General features: G+C 37.3%; 1 protein-coding gene across 3 annotated transcripts; it reads right to left on the reverse strand.

The window, feature by feature from the left end:
* Window positions 1-903: 903 nt before the first annotated feature.
* Window positions 904-16,787, reverse strand: LOC131689657 (spermine oxidase-like). 3 transcript variants are annotated; one of them, XM_058974898.1, is made up of 5 exons: window positions 16,184-16,787; window positions 15,672-16,119; window positions 14,821-15,620; window positions 1,316-2,515; window positions 904-1,256 (listed from the first exon to the last, which is right to left on the reverse strand). In XM_058974898.1, exons 1-5 carry the CDS (start codon window positions 16,354-16,356, stop codon window positions 977-979), a joined length of 2,901 nt encoding a protein of 966 aa, XP_058830881.1. In that variant the 5' UTR covers window positions 16,357-16,787; the 3' UTR covers window positions 904-976. The 3 variants fall into 3 exon arrangements, 2 of the variants coding, with proteins under 2 accessions (XP_058830881.1, XP_058830882.1); XR_009305442.1 differs by lacking the exon at window positions 904-1,256 and adding an exon at window positions 2,583-2,858 and having other exon boundaries at window positions 2,387-2,515; window positions 16,184-16,720; XM_058974899.1 differs by lacking the exons at window positions 904-1,256; window positions 1,316-2,515 and adding an exon at window positions 2,537-2,858 and having other exon boundaries at window positions 16,184-16,720.
* Window positions 16,788-18,556: the final 1,769 nt, after the last annotated feature.

Raw genomic sequence — 18,556 nt, forward strand, 5'->3', positions numbered from 1 at the left:
TAATAGTGTCAAACGGTCACATTAGGTCTTTCATTTGAATTTAGTTTCATTAAGATCGGTTCAGCTATTGCTGAGATAATTACATAAAATTTTGTACATACATACATACACACATACACACACATACAGACATTGTCTTAATTTGTCGAGTTTAGTTGATTGGTATATAAGACTCGTCCCCCGAGCCACGGAAAAAGTTTTCAAAGTTTGAGCGAATTCTATACATATCTTTTGTAAGAAATGTAAAAAGCATCAATTTGAAGAATAATGAATGTAAATAAACACGCGTTAACAATATAATTGAAATGTGTCATGTAATGCATAAAATGGTGCATTAAGTAAATAATTTTTTTATTTTGAGTATAGTTAGCATATTGTTCATCATGGATTCTATACATGATTATTAAAACGGTCGCGTATGTACTGAATGCAACACATGCTGCCACAATATACCAAAACACGGGTTGCAGTGGAATATGTACCTAACAAAGGAAAAAAATACATGCTGTATCTAGTAAATGAAACATTTATTAAAAATTAATTATTAGCATTATTGTAAAATAATTGTATTTTATGCTATATTGATACTTATTTTACGTAGTTGGTCTTAGTAATTGTAATACAAGATACAGCAACCGAGTCCTCAATACATGCACTTCACATTCCGGTTGGATCAGTTTGAAGCAAATGACTTCAAACTAAGCAGTGTTATGATAAATCAAAAAATCTCGAATAGAAAAAAAAACAGGAGTGGAAACGTGCTGGGCCACAACTAAACAATTTATTTTAAACTGTGAAAACAAGAGGTAGAAACTTCGTTGCTTCGGCAGAAGTGTGCGTTGGAATGTGATACTATGTCCAATAGAAAAAAAACCAAAATGTTACTGAAAGGTATGGGCTTATATTAAACTTTTTTTAGTAAACAACATCCTTGTTTTGAGCGACAGTTCATAGGAAGAAACAGAGTAGCAAAAATTTAAAATATTTTTTTCGCCTGCTCAACACCGGACAGAAACGCTCCGTGTACCGTTGAGAAGTATTTTTCTTGGCAGGCTTCCCCAGCAAAGTGTATGCTGGTTGATGTTTCCATTGTGATCGGGGTGGGGCTCCTTGAATTTGCTTCCCCCGTTACCCTGTCATATCTATCGCACAGCAGAGATTCCGTTAGTGATTGTAGGAAGCCTGGCTCATAATCACAGTGGATGGAAGTATAGCTGTATGAACCACGAATGAATTCGTTTGAATTCCAACGGGTACTGTAAAGTTATGATATATTAGCAATAGAAATTAAGTTAGTATCCGTGATTTATTTTACCAAAGATAAAAGATCGGCGGAGGTATCATTTTTCTTGTAGCCTTTTCCAATACAAATAAACAATCGTTTACAATTTGCTCGTCGGACAGTTTCTCCATCTCTAGGGCTCCATAACTACCGACCCAACCTAGAAGTGTGTGCGAAGGTCCTGGGAATACTACATCGAATCCAGAAATGAATCTAGTCCAGTGTGAGTCCTTCCCTAGATTGTCTCTCCAAATTAGCTGGATACCTTCACTTTTTCCCCACCACGCGTTGTCAAATTGAAGGAAAATTTTATTGATTGTTCCAAATCCAATATTTCGGATCGATCTTCGATAGGATTTTGGAAGAGCTGGATAGAAGAGTTTGTTAAAGGTTGCTTTAAGTACTCCTAGAGAGAAGGTGACTATTAAATGCTGGCAGCTGAAGGTAGTTCCATCTGCACATTTTACGACTATTCGGGATTTCAAATCTTTCCAACGGATCTCGGTCACCTTTTTGCCGCAAAGGACTTTATCTAATCCGATGTCGTTTATTAGACAATCTACAAGCTCCACAAAGCCATGTTTCATGTTGATATGTGCTTGACAGTTTTCTCCGTTGAAAGAATATTTTCCCCAAAGTTTTGCTGAAACATCGTTCAAACTTAAACAAGAGTTATCTATTATTTGAAAGCGAATATGCCACTCCAACAGCTGCGCAGCCAAATCTTGTTCGCAAGCCTCGAACATGTCCTTGGCTCTTTGCCTAAACTGTTCTCGGAGAAAGACATCTACTGAAGATGGAAACTGTTTACTCCCTTTAACAGCGAATTTTTCACATTCCTCCAGCACTTGCCCAATGAAAAAATCTACTTTTTTCACTAAAAAATCATCAATTCGATATCCATCATCTCTAAGGTACGCTCCGAGGCCTTCTTCCGATAGTTCATCTCTGAGTAAGTCATTTTTCATCGCTATTTCGTGAAGCTCGTTTTGTTTCCCATGCAGCCATTGAGCTCCGCCATCTACTCGAGGTCCTTGATTAGTTGATCCACCAAAGGCTTTCATTGGAAGTGTATTGATTCGACCTCCTGCGACAGATTGAGCTTCTAGTATGGCAAAACTTTTACCTGAGTTACGCAGAGTTTTGGCAGCTCCCAGTCCTGCTATGCCAGCTCCCAAAATCAGCACGTCCACGTAAGCTTTCGGTCCACTTTCAAATTGATTGGTGTAAAGCCTAAAAAATGTGTACAATATAAAACTGGTTTCTTGAACATGGTTTAACTAACGAGGTTTTAATTGACCTTTTGTATTTTTCTGGGAGCGTTTCATAATAATCACGTTGTTACAGATTTTATTTATTTATTTATATCAAATATTCGCTTATGGATACGATTAAGTCTAATACACCGTGAAACTTTTAGAAGCAGGAAAGTTGAATAACATCGTAGCATAGAACCAATATCTATTAATAAGGTCGTGTAACAAATCGCAAAGGGTGTATAAAATCAGGTGTAATACGTTAGTTTATTTATTTGTTTAATTTCATAGCAAACAAGCCTTTTTAGAGATGTGCTTTCCTATAAATGAAAGAAAAGAAAAGAACAACTTAAAAATAAATTCATCATGCATCAAAGCATCCCACGAAACATATACAAGGCATGATTTATGTGATGACGAACCGAATGATCGGCAAACAATTTGTATCGACTACACTAAAGATCGTCATGGATGGTTTAGATAAATACGGAGGTGTGATAAGTATAACGAATTTCATGAAATTTGGAACTGGAAGCGAAAATTGATGCCTTAGAATTGTAACTATTGGAATATTTAAATTGATCAATTCTACAATATATTAGGCTATTCAAAAGTACCTGTACTTTTACCTTGAATATTGTCACAAGTAAAACTGCAAACATCGGACAATGAATAGCACACTGTAGATTGATTGGTATAAATCGGTTATAGTTATCGAAATGAAACCAGAGTTTTACAGTCATTCAGTATATCCACGCGTTTCAGCTTACATACGTCGATCAAGCTTTAGAATGAGTTGGAGTAAAATGCTTGTGATTCGCGATTAAGACCCTCCATCAGAGCCTGTTCGTGTACAATCGTTTCCGGTACGTTTTTCTCAGTTTTTCCATTACCTCATCTTTTCATTTTCGTTCTCCGCCACTCACGGTGTCTCTAGTAGAACAATATTTAGACAAAAAATCAGTATCGCCGAAATATTTACCAATTGAATGCTTAGATACTCCTCTTTCATCTGAGACTAAATTTGAAATGTTCTATCGGGGGCTCCAGAACAATAATTTTTTTGAAACATTTTGATGATTATGTTTGAAGATTGCGTTTCAATGAAAAGCTCTCAGAAGATATATCACTTTTGAATGAATCTTTAGACATACAGTATCAGAAGGAGGGGCTTGTTACGTAAATGAATACCTCTGAAGACACCAATGATACAAATTTTAAATTTGAATAATATTTTTACTCAGGGTATTTTTTTTGTCTCTGGCAGAACAATATTACCACAAACAAATCAATATCACTAATGTACTCACTATCTGAAAACTTGCTTCTATTTTAAACGAGACAAGTTTTGAACTGTTTTTCCTAAGGGTCTACAACTTTTTTAATATGGAAAAATTATATACATATGGCCACTGAATTGCTCATTTGTACATCGATATATGATACTAACTTTTTTATTTTTGAATTATTCATCAATTGGTATCAGAAAATGAATTCTTAGTAAATGAATTATTTGTGCTCTTTGAATTCAATAAATTATTTTTTTTTTTTTTTCATACGTTTATTTGACACGGCATTTGCAATAGCTTTTTACGCCAGTTTCTTTTTTTACATAGCACGTTACAAAAATCCTTAAGACTAATTTTAACTATACTAGTACTTTGTCTAAAACTAACACTGAAATCACTTTATTGTTTGCTTTTTTCCTTACATTGTTGTATTTCATACTGATCTAGTATTTTCGGGTGTATTTATTTACTTTTTTTTCTGTTATTGTCTAAATTTAAAAACTAAATATTCTAGGTTCCTTTAATTGGTGAATGATTAGCCTTGGATGAGAGTATGAGGAGATGAATTTAATTAAATTTTGACAGACGCTGTTTTTAGAAAATGATAGATAAGTTCCATGTATAGAGGATCGCGATACGCCAGGATGTCTCTAACAGGAACATGGATTGGTCTTCCTCGGACTTGTAAAGAATCTACTAATTGTGATCTGGCTTCACGATATTCAGTGCAGGACCAAACAACATGCTCAATGTCATGGTAACCTTCTCCACAAGCACAATGATTACCCTCAGCGAGCCCAATACGACGGAGATGCGCATCTAAAGTATAATGATTGGACATGAGCCTAGACATCACACGGATGAAGTCCCGACTTACATCCAATCCTTTGAACCATGCCTTCGTTGATACTTTAGGGGTAATTGAGTGTAGCCATCGTCCCATATCTCCATTGTCCCAAGATGTTTGCCAACTAGCAAGTGTCCTCTGTCGAGAAGCGCTATAAAATTCATTGTAAGCGATGGGTCTTTCATATATTTCACCATCTAGTGCACCAATCTTGGCTAAATTATCAGCTTTCTCATTGCCCGCAATAGAGCAATGGGCGGGGAGCCACACTAGGGTAAATTTATAACATTTTCTTGTCAGGTTACTCAGAGATTCTCGTATCTTCCCCAAAAAGAATGGATCGTGATTATCAATCCTCTTTGAGCGTAGAGCTGCAATTGTGCTGAGACTATCAGTGAGGATAAAGTAATGGTTCGGGGGTAAAGTATTAATTATTTGCAAACTATAGTGAACTGCTGCTAGTTCCGCTATATAAACAGAGGCGGGTTCTGCAAGTTTGAGAGAAATTGAAAAATTATTGTTGAAAATACCGAAACCAGTGGCCTCACTGATTCGTGACCCATCAGTGTAAAACATTTTAAGGCAGTCTATGTGTTGATATTTACTTGTGAATATTTTAGGGATCTCCCGCGAGCGTAGATGATCCGGAATTCCACGAATCTCTGCTTGCATGGACGTGTCGAAGAATAAAGTGGATTCAGGAATATCTAGTATATTGACGTATGTGGGAACATACCTAGCAGGCGTTATTTCTTGTGACATGTGATTGAAATACACTGTCATGAATCTGGTTTGGGGTTGAAGCTCGACAAGTCTTTCAAAATTTTCAATTACCAGTGGGTTCATAACCTCACATCGAATAAGTAAACGAGAAGAAAGATCCCAGAATCGGTCTTTTAAAGGAAGAACTCCCGCTAGTACTTCAAGACTCATCGTATGGGTCGACTGCATGCAACCTAAGGCAATTCGTAAACAGCGATACTGTATCCGTTCCAGTTTAATAATGTGAGTGTTCGCAGCTGAACGGAAACAGATGCACCCATATTCCATTACTGAAAGTATTGTTGTTTGATACAATCTTATCATGTCACTTGGATGAGAACCCCACCATGATCCAGTTATTGTTCGCAGAAAATTTATCCTTTGTTGGCATTTCGTTATTAGATACCTAATGTGGCCTCCCCATGTGCCTTTAGAATCGAACCAAATTCCAAGGTATTTAAAAGTCAGGACTTGGGCTATCGTTCTACCAACCAACTGAAGCTGAAGCTGAGCTGGATCACGCTTCCTTGAAAAAACAACCAACTCTGTTTTCTCCGTAGAGAAATCGATGCCTAACTTCAAAGCCCAACTTGATAAATTATCCAAACTATCTTGCAGTGGTTGTTGTAAATTTAAGGCTTTTGGTCCTGTAACAGAAACCACGCCATCATCTGCAAGTTGTCTTAGAGTGCATGGGCTGACAATACAATTATCAATATCATTCACGTAAAAATTGTAGAGAAGGGGGCTTAAACAAGAACCTTGTGGGAGGCCCATGTAACTTATTCTGAATGTTGCCAAATCGCCATATGAAAAATGCATGTGCTTTTCTGACAATAAGTTGTATAAATAATTATTTAATATTGGTGAAAGACCACATTGATGTAGTTTCTCTGAGAGAACATCAATAGAAACAGAGTCGAATGCTCCTTTTATGTCTAAGAACACAGACGCCATTTGTTCTTTTTTTGCATAAGCTAGTTGGATTTCTGACGAAAGTAGCGCCAGACAATCATTCGTTCCCTTTCCCCTCCGAAAACCAAACTGGGTATCTGATAGCAAGCCGTTCGCCTCAACCCAATTGTCGAGACGTCGTAGGATAATTTTTTCCAACAATTTCCTGATGCAGGATAACATTGCAATCGGTCGATACGAGTTATGATCGGAGGCTGGTTTTCCCGGTTTTGGAATAGCGATAACTCTCACTTGTCTCCAGTCGTGCGGGACAATGTTCTGCTCAAGAAGCTTATTGAATAAATTCAACAAGCGTCTTTTTGCTAGGTCAGGCAGATTCTTCACCAAGTTGAATTTAATTCTGTCTAGTCCCGGAGCATTATTGTTGCATGAGAGGAGTGCAATTGAGAATTCCATCATTGTCAAGGGCGAATCTATGAAATCGTTACTTGTGGGAGCATCGCGAGTGATTTTCTGCGCAGGAGCAGAATCGGGACAAATTTTCTTGGCAAAATTAAATATCCAACGATTCGAAAAATCTTCGCTTTCATTAGTCACGTTTCGATTCCTCATTCTTCTGGCTGTGTTCCAAAGAGTACTCATTGATGTTTCTCTTGACAAGCCATTAACGAAGTGTCTCCAATAACTAGATTTTTTGGCACGACGTATACTGTCAAATTTGTTTTGCAAAATGAAATAATTTTCAAAGTTCTCACGTATACCCCCTTTCTGTTTCATAATTTCTTTGTAGGCAACTTGTTTAGCTTCATATGCATCAGAGCACTCTTTGTCCCACCAAGGATTAGGGGGCCGTCTATTTATTGTCATTCCAGGATTGCATTTCGTTTGGGCTTGTTCTGCTGCTTCAATAATTAAACCCGCTAGGAATTCATATTCTTCGGTAGGGGGTAGCTCTTCTGTCGAAGCAAGAGAAGTGGAAATTAATGTTTCGTATGTTTTCCAATCAATATTTCGTGTTAAGTCATAAGGAACATTGATTGAATTCGTAAGGCCTAATTCACTGTTAATTGAAACAACGATTGGCAAATGATCGCTACCGTGAGGATCAGGTACAACCTTCCACGTGCAGTCTAACCGAAGTGATGTCGAGCACAGAGATAGATCTAATGCACTTGGACGTGCAGGAGGTCTGGGGATGCGTGTTGTTTCGCCAGTATTTAAAACTGTCATATTAAATTCGTCACAAACATTGTAAATCAAAGAGGATCGATTATCATTGTAGAGGGAACCCCACAATACTCCGTGCGAGTTGAAGTCTCCCAGTATCAGACGCGGAGCAGCCATGGATTCCACTACCTCAAAAATTTGACGTTGTCCAATTTGAACTTTGGGAGGTATATATATAGAAGCGATAGACATGTCTTTGCCTTTAATGTTCGTTTGGACAGCTACAGCCTCAATGCCCGCAAACAAGGGGATGTTAATTCTATAGAAAGAATAGCACTTTTTAATTCCTAGAAGCACTCCTCCATACGGGGTGTCTCGGTCTAGGCGAATAATGTTGAAATCATTTAAGTTGAAATTAATGTTTGAGGTAAGCCATGTTTCACATAGAGCAAAAGCATCGCATTTTAAATTATGCAGTAAAATTTTTAAGGAATCAATTTTAGGTATGATACTTCTGCAATTCCACTGTAAAACAGTGATGGAATCTTTCATTGGAGGAGGTGAATTACCCATTGAAAGATACAATCGCTGCAAGGATGGGCCATTGAGCAATCAGCTGCTCTAAAAATGTTCTAATTGTTGGGAGGAAAGCTGAAAGTATACTCTTTAGTGGTTCAGAAATATTGAATGCTTTAAAAATCCAATCAACAATTTCAGAAAATTTCAATAATCCTACCCCCGGCTGAGGCTCAGAGGAAGTCGAAATTTTATTATTTCCAGTAATGGTGTTCTGTTTGGATTGTACGTTCCCAAAACCGGGCGGAATTGATTTCGGTTTTGAATCGGAATTTTTCGGTTTTGGGCGCAGTTTATCTATTGGTGGAGAAATTTTAAGGCCCTTGCTTGGCAGCTTGGGAAAAGAAGACTGTTTTCTTTTTCTGGAATTTCCGGGTAAAACAAATGATGTACCTTCGCACGCTCCGTCAGAGTCAGACTGTTCCGAAAATAGAGATGTGTAAGTGTTTTCTAAGAAGATGGGTTTAGGGGTAGCATTTTTCAACATTTCTGCATAGGAGCGCTTAGACCTCTCCTTCAAGGATCGTTTAATTTTATCCTCACGCAATTTATAAATGGGGCATGCAGGGACCTCATGTGAGTTTTCTCCGCACATTAAACATTTTTCTGAATTTTCATTACATGTATCCTCTTGATGAGAACCCCCACATTTGCCACACCGTGCCTTATTGGAACAGTAAGTGGCTGTGTGGCCAAGCTGTTTGCAATTAAGGCAATTCATTACACGAGGGATAAAAAGGCGAACAGGGAGACGAATCTTATCGATAATGACATAGTTGGGCAGCGCAGACCCAGCGAAAGTCACTCGAAATGAGTCAGACAGTCGATAAACTTTTTTATCTCCTTCGTGTGATACTGAATGCAATTGCTTGCATTCAAGTATTTTTACGTCTTTAAGTATGGTGTCTTTGAAACGACCAACCCCATGCTTAACTAAGTCATCAACAGTCAAACTCGATTCTGTGATGACCCCATCAATTTCAATTTCCTTTGAAGGAATATACGCTCTATACTCACGCGTAAAAAGCTCGCAAGAAGCAATTGCATTGGCTTGCTTGAAACTACCAACGACAATGCGTATTTTATCTTTATTGACTTTGACGATCTCTTTTACATCCGAGAATCGCGAAGTCAAATCTTTAGAAATTTGAATAATATTTAGCGCCTTTACTTTACGCCTAATAAATACAATCCATGGTCCCGTTGACGACTCTGGGTAAATTTTAATTCTAGTCGGATTTACATTTTCAGCATAAGGCTTAGGGGGAGGGTCTGTTACTCGTTCTCCCATCTCTTCATCCATTTTACCTAGCAAGAAAAACTATCACAAAAAGGAATGAAAAATATACCTGTTATACCTGTAGAACACACCTCATGTGTTACGTTGTAAACTCGGTGCCCGTTGTTTGACAATGTGACACCTGCTGTTCTTCTTCGTCGCGTTGCTTCTTCAGTAGAGAAATAGTCCTACCTGCAACACTTCAAAACTCTCTCCGATTAAGCTGCTCGTCGGTATCACCACCACAAGCGCGCTCTCTCCGTTTCCACCACCTCGGTAGACAAATGTGGCTACCTGTGGCTTGCTGCGAAAATCCCACTGTCGATGCGGCACTTTTCAGTGCCACTTGTTTTCCTTATTCGTCGTACCACTTCTGCGGTAGACAAATAGAGCAAATGGGTCTACCTGTGACGCTTCCCTCTCGTCGATTAGAATTGCCCGACGACACCAATACACTATATTTTTTTCTGTGTGTACAGGCACGATCACTGTCGATCTCTGCCACCGCGGTAGGCAAATTCGTCTACCCGCGGTTTGCTGTCAAAACACCACTTGTCGAGGATGCCGTTGACCACGCCTCCGACGTATCAACTGTCGACTCACACTTAACAAACTGGTCTCTCTCTCTCTCTCCCACAATAACGCATACAGCGTCTCGCACTCCGTCACTCTCTCGAGAACAAATCCTTCCACCTGGAGGCACAACCGTCTCGGTCGGTTGCAAAAACTGTTATGATTCAATAAATTATGTTTATGTAATGTTTAATATTTAAATTTAGAGCATTTTTTTCACAAACGTGCATCCCTTTGAACGCGAAGTCACTTTTACACTGATAGAATATATTCGTAAATCGCTAGGAATTAGTTTCGTACAGAAAATTTTCATAAAATATTCGAAATTTTCGTACATATAATGATATTGTTCGTAGTTCTATTGAAACACTTTTTGGTTACGAGTTTTTCGTGAAAACCGCTAAACGACTTTCGTTCGCTTATTACGAAATGGCTTCATTAGGCAATCGAATTGTTCGATGGTATATACGAAAGTCTTTATAATATTTACGAGCACCATTCGTCAAACCGCCAACGTCAAAGGAGCTTCAATAAAGGTAGAATATGGAGTCATTGTAGTTATACGTCAGATAATTGTTGATCATCACGACAGTATCGGTCTGACTATTTAGTAGCCGTAACCGTGTCCGCCGGATTCAGGAAGATTTCCTGAACCTCTTTCGCTTCCATTTGATCCAGAATTCGGAGCAGTACGGATTCAGTTGAGCCGTCGCAAACTGCTCGTTAGTTTTGTATGAATAAGTTTGAGTTTTCTCAGCAGGAACAATGTCAAAATAATATGCTATTAAATACGAAAAATTCTCTTAGATAAACGAAATGAATTCGTACAACCAACGAGATTGTTCGTAATACTCACACATATATTAAAATAAACAAAACATTTCGTTTCATTCACGAAAAATAATGTCGTTTTCAACGACGTCATTCGTGCAATGTACACTGAATAAGTAAAATTTACGAAAACCTTCGTTCATCAAGCGGCCATTTCTACATCCCACAATAAAATCGATTTTGCCGGATCTATTTCTTTAATAAAAAAATGGGTGTTGTCAAACATCGATCCCAAAAGATCGAATGAAAAAATAAGACGATAATAAATACGAAAACTTTTCTAAGATGAACGAAAAGAATTCGTGCAACCAACGAAATCGTTCGTAATATATATAACTGTTTATTAAAATAAACGAAACATTTCGTTTCATTCACGAAAAATGATGTTGTTATCAACGATAACATTCGTGCACTGTACACTAAATAAGTTAAATTTACGAAAACTTTCGTGAATCAAGCGGATATTTCTTCACACCACAATATTTCTAGTCCTCAACAATGATGAGCAGGTTGAAATAGAATCGAATTTGCCAGATCGATCCCTTTAATTAAAAAAATCGGTGCTGTCAAACATCGATCCTGAAAGATCGAATGCGGCCAACGAAATGGTTTGTAATATACATAAACGTTTATTAAAATAAACGAAACGTTTCGTTTCATTCACGAAAAATAATGGCGTTAACAATGCTGCAATGTACACTAAATATGCAAAATTTACGAAAACTTTTGTTTATCATGCGGCCATTACTTCACACCACAATCTTTCTAGTCCCCAATAGAGGTGAGCAGGTTGAAATAAAATCGATTTTGCCAGATCGATCCTGAAGGAGAAATGCGGTACCTCGTTCGCTATATTCAATATGGAAGCCTGCACAGGAAGTTAAGTATTGCAGTAATCCTGCAAGCTATGATTGAAGGTACATGATGGAACAAACGGGCGAAGAAACACCAATGTTTAATAGAAACTGAGTGAAAATACAAATAGTCAGAACGTCAGAATCCTGTCGGAAAATGCAAAAGCTAATCTACTTACTCGTGAGGTCTTAAAAATTACGGCTCAGATTGCAGCTCTTCAAGAAGATAGATGGTGTAAGATATGAGTTTTATGAGCATCCAGTTAAGACAGTCTCACTGAGCAATACATGTTTGTCAATTTTGCGTAGTTTGACGCTCTAACTGCATTGAAGCAATCGTATATATATGCGATATATATATATATATATATATATATATATATATATATATATATATATATATATATATATATATATATATATATATATATATATATATATATATATATATATATATATATATATATATATATATATATATATATATATATATATATATATATATATATATATATATATATATATATATATATATATATATATATATATATATATATATATATATATATATATATATATATATATATATATATATATATATATATATATATATATATATATATATAATGAGTTTTTACAGAATAAAGTAAATTTATATCTGTTAAATACAAAAAGATATTCAAATTTTTCAATATGGCCTGGGTTCCGTTCTCCTTAAATAACTCGTTAATGAGCAGAAAGTAGTAAACTACATCATCATATATAAAAAATACTATCTTTTCACTACCATCAAATGTGGTGTGGGCAAATTTTTTGTCTAATCTAAATGAAAAAAATGTACCGCGATGGGGATCCATCCAGCAGCTTTGGGTGAAAGCTGCCGACGCCGTGTTCAATCAACACACAGTGACTATATGCACAACTTGTTGAGGCAGACAAAATAGTCGATGAAATAAAACACCCCGGCACGCAATTAGTGAGGGCAAAAACTAACTCATTCAATGAGTTTCATCGTCGCAAAATGCTTTGGGTGGAAGTTTTCCGTGACATAACTTTTTGTCGGTTCCGACAGCATAAGTCATTAAATTGACTTTACGCTTGTCCGGACATGCCGCAGACTCAGGTGATTCGCATTTATTGCCAAAAGATCCTGACTCCTGCTTTGCAGAAGACAAAGAGTTAACTAGCCAGGAAACTCTAAGCTTGTTCATTGACTCTACTCCACGCTTTTCTAAACTTTCTTCTTTGCTCTTCCTTGAGTACTATAGCTCTTAATATTTGAAAAATACTTGTGCACTTCACCTTCCAGCCCCTTGCTACAATATAAAAAAGGAAAAAGATTGACTCACTATAGGTCATAAATAAAAAAGGGAAAAAATACTGCATAGGTAAATTGCGTAGATTCAATATATAAAAAACACATTGATTCGTCCCAGTTCTGTGGTCAGACGGCAAATTACGGAAGCCCTTGCTCAAACATTTTTTAACAACTTGTAAATATATAAAAGAACCACGGCTCCCGTAAGGCTAACGCATTTAGGTAGGTAAACGCATTATAAAAAGTAAAACGAGTAAAAAGTTTTATTGCGCGGATTTTTTAATCACCGTGGTTTATTACGCTGATTTTTGAATTATTGTGGTTTTTGCACGCGGTACACATCCCCCGTTTTAAAAAAATCATTGTGTGTCATGTAGCATATAAATACGGTACCTATTCCAAATGCATTACATTAAATTGAGAAATAATATCCGTTTCTTCCAGTTGCTCTGCATTTCGATTGAATCACATATCAAATAGCAAAATTCAACATTCTTACTGTTAGTTTGGAATGCTTAACTGGAAAGGCGAATTATTTCGATAAACTTTAAGGTGTGCGTTCGATTTTGACACTTAAAAATAGTATATCATTGGGGTTATTTGAAATTAGGTAGTATAGCAAACGTTTTGCAAATCTCGTCTGTGCTAGTAGCTAGACGTACATTAACCATTTTCACCCAAAATAGACAAGTTAATCGCATAATTGATTGCATTATTTCGTCTAGTTTGTTTTTTTTTCGGACCACGTTGTTGAGGGAAAATCCTTGAATATTACAATGTATTAACCGTTATGTGTCCGACGTGGTACTCGGGTACCTTTTCAGGTTTCAATTAATGAAATTTCAATGTTTTATCCATAGCTGGAAATTGGAACCTTGCGACATCTTAGAACTTCACTAAGTCAAGCTTTTGGGTTAATAATATTGTTGATATAGTAAGGGGGAGTGAGGAGGGGCTCCTGATTTATTTTTACTACGTAACACGCCGACGAGGGTACCCAGGTACCTACAAAACTGAAATGCCAATATCTAAGGCAATTTTCAACCGATTTCGATACTTTTGGGTGTTTTCGATTCAGGAACTTGGTAAAAATCAATCGGGTTGCTTCATTCCCGGGAATCCGGATTTACGGAAGCATATTCCAGTGCTGGGATACTGTTTGTGAATTTCAATGGAATACTGGCAATATGTGTATCAAAATTCTTAGAATTACTTCAGTAGCCTGTATCTCGTGGTTCTGGAACAATTTGGTGTTTTGACCACGGAACGCACATTCCGGAGGAGGTACCCGTGAGTGGCTATTCCGAGGTCAAATTGCCATATGGTTCCGTAACAATAATTAACAGACTTGCAAGACCATTTGAAGAATTTTGATACTCATATTGCTAAGACATTATTAAAATTTACAAATCATACCCTAGCACTGGAACATTACTCCGGAAAATCCAGATTACTAGGAACCAGATCTATACGTCCGGTTCAATTTCAAAAATAAAAAAGTGGACAAGTTCTTGAATTCAACACATCTAAAAGTGTCCAAATCGGTTAAAGAAAGCCATAGTTATGAGCGGGGTGGGTACCCGGGTACCTACGTCGGCCTGTTAAGTGTTTTTTTTTGTTGGACACATAACGGGTAAGTAGCGATTGTCAATACATGTTTGTTAAGATGACGCATTTGAATACTTTGAAATTTAAAACGATTCAGCGAAAATATTTATCATCCATAACGATCTTAAGCATCATGTCTTCGACTTGAATAAAAGAAACGATAATCAACCGGGATCAAAACGAAAAATCAGTGAAAATAAAATAATGCAGTTTACACATATGGACAAATTATTTTGCCACGTCTTACTTGGCGCAAAGCATACCTTTCATAAACACTTGCCAGTCGATTCGCTTCACGCCATCCGGTTTCAATTGCACCATGCACGGTGGAGTAGTAGTGGTTATGGGTTGCTTCTCCAGCAAACTGCACCACCGGAATACCGCAGGCATTGGACAGCGGGAGGGCCAAATGTTCAGCCGAAGTGTTCAGTAAATCCGTCGTCAGCGAACGGAACGTGTACGAGCCACGGAAGTTTGGATTTGAATACCATTGTGTGCGTCGGAAGGATACCGGCTCGGGGATAGTGGTATTTCGCACAAATTTTCTCAGTAAAAACAAGCATGCCTTACGAACGTCTTCGTCGCTGATTCGTTCCATTCTACGAGCATTTTTGCCGGAGATCCATCCACACAGAATATTAGGTTGGTAATCCACAATGTAAAAACCGAACACATCTTCCATCCAACTGTTCTTCGAAGCCCGGATGTCTTCAAGATCATCTTTGTTCCAGAGAAGACTGACTCCTTGCCATTCTTCTGACCAGAAAGGTTTCTCGAATTCAAGGAACAGCTTGTCCACTGTTCCAATAGTCAGTCCTTGAATAGCATTTTTCTTGATGGCAGGCAATTCCGGAGTAAACAGTGTTTCATAACGGTCCTTTAGTACACCAAGCGAAACCGTGCAGATAACATGATCTGCATCGTAAACGGTATTATCTGCGCATCGAACTGACACGATACTATCCGGACCAGAATTCCAACAAATGTTCGAAACTACTTTATTGAAATAGGTGTAATCTTCCAAATTTATAGGATCGTCGGCAGCTGACAAGGGGTATCGTTTCTAAAAAAAGAGATAGTTGTAATAGTTGCGATTTTTATGTGCATTTCGTACCATTAATATCTCCAAAATTGTTCTATATCCTTTATCCCTCCAATTTAACAGAGTATCACCTTCGCACTCCCAGTAGTGTAGATATCCTGGTCCCGACGTATCGAACCAGCTGTCGGAAGCTTCGATCGAATTCTCGAATTTGTGAAAGAACTCCAAAAACTGATAAGCTGTTTCATGATCTATGTCTGCGTACTCCGGTGTTTCCAATTCTGACCTAAACTTCTCTACGACAAAGGAACCGAGTGAGCCGCGATAATGGCTAAGTTCATTTTTGTGCGATTCTAGTATTGACCACATCAAGCCCATTAGCCTTTCACTTTGCTCTATCGGCACCTGGCTGGCATCGGATTTAGTTAGAATAAAATTTTCATACTTTGCTGAGTTGGAATCGAATACATTGAATTTTGAGCCCAATTCGTAACATACATTATTAGCTTCACCGTGACACCTGGAATGTGAATTTTAGAATAAAATTGAGTGCTGCAACATATACGTCAATACACAAAAAATACCATTGAGCTCCCAAGTCCACCACGTTCGCTGCATAGGGAATTGTGTGAATTCTTCCACCTATTCGATTCTCGGCTTCCAGAATGGTAAGATTTTTGTATCCCTTTTCGATTAGTTTCGTGGCCGCAGCGACCCCTGCAGCTCCAGCACCAATTATTAAAATTCTAGGATTCATTATCACTACAGCTAGGATTGCACAGATTTATTTTCCTAATTTAGACACTGCTCGTATTGCACAATGTGGTTATCGACTGCCAGCACATTACCTAGCAACATGATAGATGTGCTTGGCTAATGAATATATCACACCACTGTCCACCGATAAGATTATACATTTTGATCTACAAACCCCCTTGCGAGGTATGTTGAGCTTTCGCGAGGAAAATTTTGAAAACTTGGAACAGACCAGATGTACCACTGCAGTGATACTATGCTACTTACACATTCGTTTGCCTGAACCGAGGGTCACCCGAAAATAACGTAAAACAACAAAAAGTTATCTACGTTCGTGTTTATGTTTGATACTGATTTGATTCTGTATCATATTATTTTTTATCCATCAGCTCAGGCAATTGTAACGTAGTTTACGGCAAAATTTGCATTTGTATGGGTGAAGACATGTGCGGCTTCGCGTGCTCTGCAGCCTTCTGATAACATTCGCCAACAGCTGTGACTAGGCCGGTCAACGTGGTTGTACGCATAATCAAAACTTTGTGCCGACACGCATGCATACTTGTTAGCAACCGGTTATATGCTGGTATTCGTTCTACCCTGTTGATGCTTGCATTCTATTTTTATGTTGAAGCATAGATTCTGTACAAGTTCAGGGTAATCAATGAAACTAGTCGGAACGTTAACCCCCTACTGCCCAGCCTCGTCGTTTGGCGGGGTTACAGAGAATAGTAGGAAAATATTAATTGTATGATTTTATGCCGTCACGTCTTACTAAAACTTTTTCACAACTTTCCCACTTATTATACGAAACAAACACATTGTTTGCTTGTTAAAATCATAATCATGAAAAAAATTTGGTTGAAAGAGGATTATTTGAGAAAAGGAGAAAAACTATTGTATGGTGTTGAGCCTTTTAATTAAAACAATATCACACTTCCTGAAATCTTCAAAAGAGATAAAATTATACTTACTAGATTACAAAATAAAAAGAAAAATCCGAACTTAAAGAATTGACGCCCATTTTCGATGTAAACTTGTGTGCTGAATCCAAAAATTAAGCCAAAAAAATTATAGTGCAACAATTTTTGAGTTACAGTAAAAAGAAACATTTCACCTATGAAATAAAAAAAATACGTTCAGTAAAATCCAAATATTTTCATTAATGGCGCTCCGATATGAAATATTGTACTGTATTGGCTGTACTTTTGGTCCTCTTCAACATTTTGTTGTAGTGTGGCTAACAGTTCTGAAGTTATTGACGAGTTTGTTGAACCTTTTCTTAATTTTTCCAAATTTTCTTTAAAAAAATGAGCGTTTGGTCAAGATTTTGGGCAAGATAAAGAAATGTTTCAAATTATATTTTTGGAGGAATTTAGCTTCCATCCCGGGAATATATTTCCCGGGATTCGGGAAAATGATTTTTTAACCCTCTAGTTCTCAAAAAAATTTTTGGCTTGAAAAAACTTTTGTAAGTCGGATTCGTGATGAGAAAATCGAAAATATTATTAATAATTCTTGTAAGTAATGGATTTTTCATTAAAGCCTTTAAATAAGTAGGCCGCCTAGAGGCAGCGTTGGGTACCTGGGCGAATAAAAAACAAAAACTTTTTTTCTTCGAGTTACTTTAACTTAAGCGAATACAGATGGTTGCTTATATTTTGGACTCCATCAGAACGCAAATTACCTAAACTGTAAGGAGTATTTCTCTAGTGCTTCGGTTGTTTAATTATTGACTTCTAATTTATAGTAGGGGAGTCCAGGGTCTGCTGGCGATGGTTTCACTTATCATATTTTATCATTTTAATTTAAGAAGATCATGTAAAAGAGAATGTGATGCATAAAAGAGCAAACTGTTGGCTGCATCACAGAATTTTGAATATGTGACGCGTAAATCTCGCCAACTTACGACTATACGCGTAATGATGCCACCTGGCCACTTTTGATGATAGAATATGGATCGCGTGAGATGTATTTTCAATAAAACTGCAAATCAATCGATACTTGTTATTATTTTTCAGCTTCAATGTCCAGGCATTTTAAATTAGGCGCACACTTCGTATTCAAAAGCTAAATTTTCGAAATCCTTCAGGTGAAATTTCGACGTAAACGAACTAAAAAAAATTGTGGTTACTTATATTGCATATACGGCCATGGAAAGTTCTTTTCACGTGCCATCGAAAAATCTAGTCATCTAGTCTAGT

Source organism: Topomyia yanbarensis, chromosome 3 (assembly GCF_030247195.1).
Source record: "Topomyia yanbarensis strain Yona2022 chromosome 3, ASM3024719v1, whole genome shotgun sequence".
Lineage (NCBI taxonomy): Eukaryota > Metazoa > Arthropoda > Insecta > Diptera > Culicidae > Topomyia > Topomyia yanbarensis.